The sequence below is a fragment of the Helobdella robusta genome (genome assembly GCF_000326865.2).
Source record: "Helobdella robusta unplaced genomic scaffold HELROscaffold_91, whole genome shotgun sequence".
Lineage (NCBI taxonomy): Eukaryota > Metazoa > Annelida > Clitellata > Rhynchobdellida > Glossiphoniidae > Helobdella > Helobdella robusta.
This window is the reverse complement of record NW_008705520.1, coordinates 353,423-362,222: the sequence shown is the minus strand read 5'-3', so window position 1 is coordinate 362,222 and position 8,800 is coordinate 353,423. Positions and strand designations below refer to the sequence as shown.

Genomic DNA, 8,800 nt, shown 5'->3' with positions numbered 1-8,800 from the left:
GCTGTTGTCTTCGTTCTTCCTTCTTCTTCATTATCCTTTCCCTTAGCAACTTCTGTTGTTCTAGAGCCTTGTTTAAATCATCATCACACACCACGACCTATTCAATCAATATAACAGATGAAATAACGAGAAGCAAAATAACCAGAAAAAAAAACATTAAATTGGTAAGGATTTTAAAAACGGTTACTTGATCACTATTAGCAGTCAGTTGAGATTGTATAGCTTCTTTGCTTATGACTCTCCTATTAGACAGCTTTGCTTTTTTGCTTAAAATATTTGGACTCTCTGGTTCCGATTGTGCAGCGGTGGTTGTTGGTAGTTGTCGCTTAGGTGTTGATTTCACTGTTGAAACCTTTGCAGTAGCCTCTGCTAGTAATGTTGGAATGTTAAGTTTTTTAAATGGTTGAAGGAATCGTTTAGCTCTCTCAGCCAGCTTGCGTTCATGTTCTAGTTCGTATTCAGATTTCACATGAACATCTTGCACTTCATCAATTTGTGGCTTAACAAGTTCCTGCTGCTTTCGCTGCACATTTGATTTGTTGGTTTCTCTGGGAAGAAAGAATACAAAAAAATTTTAAGTTAAATGATGAATAAAAATATGAGCGATGCTGACCTTATTTGCTTTCAAGCAAATAGTTATAAAAGAAAAAGTTTCATTTTTCAAAATAAATTAATAAATAATCTAAGACAAATAAATTATCTAAGATTATAGCCAGACCTGAAAAACGTTTGTGTACAGTTGTTTGGTGTTGTGGTTGAATGTGTTTTATAAAATAATTTCATCCTGTAATCATGCAAAATAAGCACAACCAACATTCTTCATAATTTTTAATCACAGCTGTCCATGAATTTGAATATCACAATTAACACAACCAAGATATAGGAAACAAATGATTAACGACCTTGTATTATTAATTTTAATGTTCTTGTTTGTATTTCTTGAGACAACAGTTTCTATGGGTTGTCCGACCATTTCCACCACTTGTTGTTGCTGGAGACAGTTGGCTTGTTGCTGAGACTCAAGAAACTGCGGTTTGATGAACAGAGGTTGCGAATGTTGCTGATGTATGATTGTTTGTAGATGCTGCGGAGGCTGTTGTTGAATAATAGGTTGAATCATCGGTCTTGGAGTGTACTGGTGTGAAGATGAAGATTGTTGTTGCTGCAATAGGGGTGGTGCCATGCTGTTGTAAGAGGGTTCCTGTCTGATGATCACCTGTGGCTGCTGTTGCATTATCTGTGCTCCTACTGTTGCTGCCTCCTGGCAGTAAGGATCACGAATCTGCTGCAATGAAAGCAATTTTGAATCAATTTAAAATTTTAATTCATAAGTTTCATTATTTCAAAATATTTCAATTGTATCATTAACACATTTAAGCATGTTCTTTTCATTGGAGTCTAGCGCTCTCACATATAGCTTAACTTACACTTTATGTAACTTCGCATTTAATATTTTATAATTATTCGAGTTATTATATATTTTATTTAATTTTTGCTTTATATTTTTATTTTATTTGAGCCCTCTTAATACATCTGTTGGGAGATGTGAAGTAAATCGATACTACTAGTGGAATGAAACAGTAGCACAACTGTGCCAATATATAAAGGAAAAGGAGACCCACTGAAATGCTCCTCATATCAGGGCATACGTCTTCTGGAACAGCCTCTGAAAGTTATTGAAAGTCATTGAGAAAAGACTGTTGTCAGGTGTTTCAATAGGTGGTTACCAGTACGACTTCTTGGCAGGGAGATCCACCATTGATGCTATCTATATCATTCGTCAACTTCAGGAAAAATACTTGGCAAAGCAAAAGAGACTGTTCCATGTCTTTGTGGACTTGGAGAAGGCTTTTGACAGAGTGCCTCGTGTAGCAATCAGGTGGAATCTACGTAGACAACTTGTTCCCGAATATCTGGTTTGGCTGGTTATGGCAACATACTGTAACACAAAAACTCTGGTCAGCACAACAGCCGGTAACACGAATGAATTTGGCATTAACGTCGGCGTCCATCAGGGATCAATACTCAGCCCGCTGCTCTTTATGACGTTGATGGAAGAAACAACCAAACCGATATGCTCATATAACATATGGAATGTGATATATGCAGATGATATCGTCCTGACGGCGGCCTCGGAACAAGAGGCATCCAGAAAGTTTGAGGTCTGGAATACCCAGCTCGCCGAACCTTGACAAAACAAAAACTATGATCACCGGTGGTACCGCTGAGCCGGTGGTCACTGGTCATTGGCCATGTTCGGTGTGTGGGGCTGGAGTTGGAAGCAACTCAATCAAATGCCTACGATGTCAGCAGTGGTGTCACAGACGATGCTCGAAAATTACCGGCTCACTGAGGAAAGTGACTGATTTCGTATGCCCCGCCTGCATCAACCCGCGACAACGGGATCCAGATGATGATACGATTACCGGGATCGAAACTGTTACTTCATTTCAGTAATTGGGAGATGTGCTTGATTGTACTGGAACAGCTGATGCCGCTGTTCGTGGACGCATACGTGCGGCGTGTGGCAGATGGCACCTCCTTGCCTCGGTACTGATGCGGCGTACTGATACCGGTACTGATACCGCTGCGCTCATAGCTATATAACACAGCTATACGTTCTGATCTGATGTATGGTGCAGAGACGTGGCCGATGACAACAAAACTCGAACAGCAGCTTCATCAAACTGACATGAAGATGATTCGTTGGATGCAGCATGTTAACCTAAGGGACCATATCCATACCACCGAGATCCTGAACCGATCGGGACTGTGCACGTTGAAGGATGCATGTCGTCGTCATCATTTACGATGGTTTGGCCATGTGAAGCGAAGCGAAAACAACTCAATAATTTCCGTTATATATATATATATAATTTTCATTAAATTCTTCTGCTATAGAATTTATTAATTTCAATTTATCTATTTTTCAAATAACAAATTGTAATTTATTATTTAGTTTATTAAATAAATTAAAAAATGTTTTATAATATTAATTTTATTGCTATAAATTTAAAAATAACATGTTAAAATAAAAATTTTGTATGTTGAAAAAGAAATATAACTAAGAAAAAAACAAATTATATTTGAATACTTCTAAGAAAAGTCATTGTACAAAAAAATAAATAAATAAAACCTGAATTGGTTGCAGCACAGGCACTGATTGTCTCACAGAGTCAGAATGTACCACCATTCTTGTGTGTGCTGGAACAAACTGAGCCAGTCTAGGATGGGGAGGGGGTGCTGCAACTGTGGGTGGAGAAGGATGAAATCGGGGATGTGTGGGAATTTGTTGATGCATTCGCACTGGCTGCTGAGTACCTAGAGGTTGTCTGAAGCGAACATTGTCTACATTTTCAATGAGTTGCTGGGGCAATGGTTGTGATTCATTTAGAGACCTTTGAAATCTTGTTTGATTCATAATTTGTTGAGAATGTTGCTGCTGCTGCAACGTTATTGCATGTTGCTGAAGTCGTTGTGGTCTTAATTGTTGAAACTTTTGTTGCAATTGTTGCTGTTGTTGTTGCAGTTGTTGTTGCTGCTGTAACTGCTGTTGTTGTAATTGTTGTTGTAACTGCTGTTGCTGAAGTTGCTGTTGCAACCGCTGTTGTTGCAGTTGTTGGCGCAAATGTCCCTGTTGGTGTAGATGTTGCTGTTTCAAAAAAAGTTCTTTTTGTCTCAGCTGTTTATCTTTCAAGATTCCATCATCACCCACCAGAATATTGACAGCTGCATTGGTTAAACTTTTTACAATTGCATTATCCTTCATCATGTTAATATTGCTGCCTGTGCTGTTCATGATTAGGGGAGTCCTGTTCATATGTCCTCTTACAAAATTGAAACGATGGGACATTATGTTTTGCTGAGCAAATTGTGGACCAAATGTTCTGAAACCAGCGGATCTCATTCTGTGTTGTGCTTGCTGCTGATGTCGAACACTGTTGTTACTATAGTTGCTGCTATACTTGTTTGAGACATTGGCTTTAGGATTCATGAATTTATTAATTTCATTCTGATCTTCCTTGCTTATCTCTAAGTTTGAAGATTACATAGAACAATAGAAAATGTTAAGTGATTTTATTCAGCACTCAGTTTTATTCTTAAATATTTTTTTGTAAAAATTATTGATGGCTTTATCTTTATACCTACTGTTGAAACAGTAAAAAAAGATATAGAAAAATTTTAGATTATTCACCTTGGCATAATTGTCACTTCAAGAACTTTTGCAAGCATAATTTATTTCAACAGCCACTTATGGTGGAATAATCACATACCATACCACACAAAATTTGCGACAACAATAATAATAATATTAATAATAATAGTTTAAATAATAATAACAACAATAATAATAACACTTATATGAATAAATATCAAGACAAATTTCAAAAGTTTGAACGTTATTGCAGAGAACTAAAATCCATAAAATAATTTACTAATTGACCATTGGATTTTTAAAATATTGTAGCAACTAAACCCGTTTATGAGTCGACACCCATGAAGTTCAACTAGTTGCTTCGAATCTCAGCTCAATTATGAATCTTGGCTCAATTATGAAGTTCAAATTTTAACACAGAAATGAGATTTTAATATATGAGAGAAGAGTTTCGTAAAAAGACAATTGGTTGCTATAAGTGATTCACGATACATTAGTAGTAAAGCAACAAATTACTAAAATTTAAAAAAAATTACATTCCAATATTTAAAAAAAAATCTAAACAGTGAAGTTTGAGAAATACGAATTCATGAATTTTTAAAAAAGGCAATCATTAAATGCATTGTACTACCTAGTGTTTCAGGAATTGGCAATTTTTTATTACTCCTGTCTGGGCCAGAAAATTTTGGAAGCAATTTGAATGAATCTCTTTCTGATTTGAACCTATCTCTCTTATGCATTTGATCACCGTCATCGTCATCGTCTTCCTCTTCTTCATCATCCTCATCATTATGTTTATAGTCATCCTCACTAATATAACTGTTCTGTATATCATCATTTTCATATTTAACATTCAGCTCTCTAGAGTCTTCAGTTTTTAAACCTGATTCTCTTGGAAATTCACTTGCAAATACATTTGTATTTCCAGTATCTGCAACCTGTATAACCTGTACTCTCACAAAATTTTTTATTTAAATTAGCCAGTTTGCAAAATGTAACAAGATGAAGACCGAGATCATGTAGCATATTAATATTTGGAGAAATTAAGAATTAACAAAATAAGCAAATTATGGAGTTTATTAATTTTGTTCAAAAACAACTAACCTGAGATTTTGATTTATCATGATGAATATCACATTTACTTGCATCATCTTTATAGCATCCGGAGCTATAAATTTATTCATTTATCTATCAGTATTTTATTATTAACAATCTTTAAACACTGTGTTTATATATTCTCATATAAACTAAACTACTATAAATTATATTAGCATTACTTTTAAATTAATCATTTTTAGTTCATTATAATTGATCAGATTACATGCACATGCGCAAATAAATGTAGACTATATATATATATTTTTACAATATTCTATAAATTCTATCGAATGTTTGGTGTTAATATGTTTGTAGTTCGTTTTTTAACATTCGGTAGAATTTATAGAATATTGTAAAAATTATGGTCTATTACCAACTTATATATATATATATATATATATATATATATATATATATATATAAAAATATATATATATATATTTGCCCATTTGCATGCAATCTGATCAATTATACAAGACATTGTAACATTGATAAGGAGATCGAGATTGTGGTGGTATGGACATGTGTTGAGAAGAAATGAAAGGGTCGGGATTAGACGAGCGTTGGAGTTCGAGGTTGAAGGAGTGATAGGAAGGGGTCGTCCGCGATAGGCATGGATAGAGCAGGTGGAGAAGGACAGAGTGAAAGCGGGGTTGCGTGATACTGAGGCGAGTGACAGATGTGAATGGCGTCGAGGGGTATTTCGGTTTCATCATAGGTAGCCAAACGGCAACTCCCGATCTCGGGGAAAATGTCGTCTAAACGTGTGTTGTTATATATATATATATATATATATATATATATATATATATATATATATATATACATATATGACCCTTCGTTGACTAACTAGCCATTGATGGAGCTATAATCATTGTCAGGTTCTGCTATCCTCTATGTTATTGGGTCACGCACAAAAAGGTTATTTAAAGCCCCATCAAGTATATAAAAAGGATTTAAATTTTTTAGAGCAGAACTGATTTATATTCTTTAATGTAGTTTTTATCCAAAGGGTTTTCCGATATTAAGATAGTTTTATTAATAAGTTCTTTTAAAAACAGATGGGTATTGTTGTCGGTTGGTCCAAAGGTTTCGAAGCATATTGGTTGAAAGATTTTAGAGTCATTGAGAATAGCATATCTACACATTTTTTAAGGCTGCAGTACCTGCCTCTACCAATGTGAAAGAGATAAAATCATCTGTCTTGTACTTTTCCTGAACTCCTCATTCGTGATATGGATCCCTGTAACCAATTTCCATCATTCTTCTGATCCACATGTTCTCGCAAGCATCTAACTAAACTTATGATTCTCGTCAATGCCCATAACTCCACTCCATGTATCAAAATCGGACCACCAAATCATTGTATGTTCTTAGATTGACCATTAGTCCAACGTTATGCCTTCTGAAAACTTTTTTTTATAATTCTCTCTTAGATATTCCTCAGAGATTGTTTTTTACAACAACACCTAGTGTATAAATACAAGTGAATCAACGCATCACACTTTTGCAGTTGATAGACAGGGATCTCTTTACACTCGAACACGAGCACTGCATCAACAATGCCAGGCACCTTACACCATCACGCCACCATTGGCATATAGTTACTGACATACTCCTGCTAGCGCTATCTTTCAAAGTGTGTGCGCGTGCGCCCGTGTGTGTGTGTATATATGTATGTATTTGTGCTCATGTGTTTGCATGTGCAAACGTGGGAGCATGCAGAAGAAATTTATTTTAAATATATAATTCTGCTCTTGTCTTACCAGAATTTTTATTCAATTACTTTTAATCGTTAGTTTCAGTTGTCACATTTGTTATAGCGTATAGTTTCTGTTTATCTCAAAAGGTCATTTTTCATTAAACAACAAATTTTATTTTATTTATATTTGCTTGTTTTTAAGAAAAACTAGAATTTCTTTAACTTAAACCTCAAAAATAAAGAAATAAATAAAGTTAGCCACAAACATTGGAAAAAAAACATTAACAAACAAAAATTCAGGATGATCAGCATACCACCTCACAAGTTCATCTTTGTTCAAGTTTTCATTTTCCACTGCAGCAACCTCTCTATTTTCATTGATTTTTTTTGTTAATTGAGAAGAACTTTGAATGGGATTATGGTCCTCCTCAACTTTAGTGCTTTTTTCAAAACTTTCATCTTCAGATGCCCCTAAAAGTTCATCCTCGTCGTATCTATCAATGTCCTTTATAAAATGAAAGTTTATCACTGAATTATGATTGATTATAACTCTTATGAATAAAAAAATTAACCTGGTCACATGTAAATGCATTAATGGAAAAGTCATCCAACAATTCTTCCTCACTAAAAAATTAAAGCATAATTATATTAACTTTTTTCTAATTCAGATAAATTAATCAACTAGCTGAATAAAAAACATTCAACTAAAATTGAAAAACAACAAATAATGAAATTAAAAAAACTAAAATAAAAGTTCAAACAGATGGGTGCCATTCAAAATGTTAAGTTACAAAAGCTTGAAGTTGTTGAATAGAACTTAATGTAATACAAAATGGTAAAATGTGAGATAGGTACTCCTATGGTATCAGCCATGTTTACAAACAATCATAATGTACTTTTAATAAATTAACTCCGCCCATTCTGAATTATCTAGCGCTTGATTATTTATTTATATCAAATTGAAAATAATTCAATACAAGTTAATTCTTAGGTAAGTAATTTAATACAAGTTAGGTAAGTTTTTTAGATCATTTAGATCATAATTAATCAGGCGCTAGATAATTCAAAATGGGCGGAGTTAATTTATTAAAAGTACATTATGATTGTTTGTAAACATGGACGATACCATAGGAGTACCTATCTCACGTTTTACCATACAAAATTAGTGCTGATATTTATTCTTATTACAGCAAATGATCAACTAAATATCAAACTTGCCTAAACAATTCCTGATATTAAGGTTAAAATTTTGTTACCAGGGTTTATTAACCTCTCAAGTTTTTTAAATTACATTTAATTACAAGTTTTTAGATATTATTTTTAAATAAACTGAGAGGTTTTACTGTGACATACACATAAAATTAAAAATTTTTTCACCATGAATGAATAATTTTAACTTTTAGAGATAAATGATTTCAAAACAAAATAGCAAAGCAAATTGTAAAAAAAAAGTAATGATTAATCAAATGAATTAATCTTGTTGAGGATTAATTGCTTGAGTAATTATTAAAATTAAGTTATTTATTATTTATCATAGTAATAGTTTATAAAATAAACTTTATATACTTATAATATAATTATAAAATATTATTATAAACTTTTTTAATTATGAAACCACAAACATTACATATCATTTGCATTCAGATTTTGGGTGATTATTATTAATATCTGTTTATCTTTACACAATCATATTTTACAATTATTTATAACGTAAAAAGCGGATTAATTAAAATGAATAAAATAAACTTTTCAAATCACCTATCATCATCCTCATCAAAAGTTCGAGTGGGACCTCGTCTGGACATTTTTTTTCTTTCGATTTGATTGAAGTGTAAAAATTTGCT

At 33.2% G+C, this 8,800-nt stretch overlaps 1 protein-coding gene across 1 annotated transcript in view; it reads right to left on the bottom strand.

The window, feature by feature from the left end:
• The window catches only part of HELRODRAFT_182721 (hypothetical protein), a gene marked incomplete at both ends in the record, with an annotated part of 10,181 nt that extends 1,420 nt beyond the window's left edge, over positions 1-8,761 (bottom strand). The window contains 10 exons of the mRNA XM_009033450.1: positions 1-97; positions 188-548; positions 903-1,285; positions 3,137-3,249; positions 3,322-4,032; positions 4,788-5,103; positions 5,261-5,324; positions 7,271-7,461; positions 7,529-7,580; positions 8,715-8,761. The exon at positions 1-97 is cut by the window's left edge and continues 66 nt beyond it. Of these exons, the coding sequence (XP_009031698.1) occupies positions 1-97; positions 188-548; positions 903-1,285; positions 3,137-3,249; positions 3,322-4,032; positions 4,788-5,103; positions 5,261-5,324; positions 7,271-7,461; positions 7,529-7,580; positions 8,715-8,761 (2,335 nt within the window). The remainder of the gene's footprint in view (positions 98-187; positions 549-902; positions 1,286-3,136; positions 3,250-3,321; positions 4,033-4,787; positions 5,104-5,260; positions 5,325-7,270; positions 7,462-7,528; positions 7,581-8,714) is intronic.
• Between the last annotated feature and the right edge of the window lie 39 nt (positions 8,762-8,800).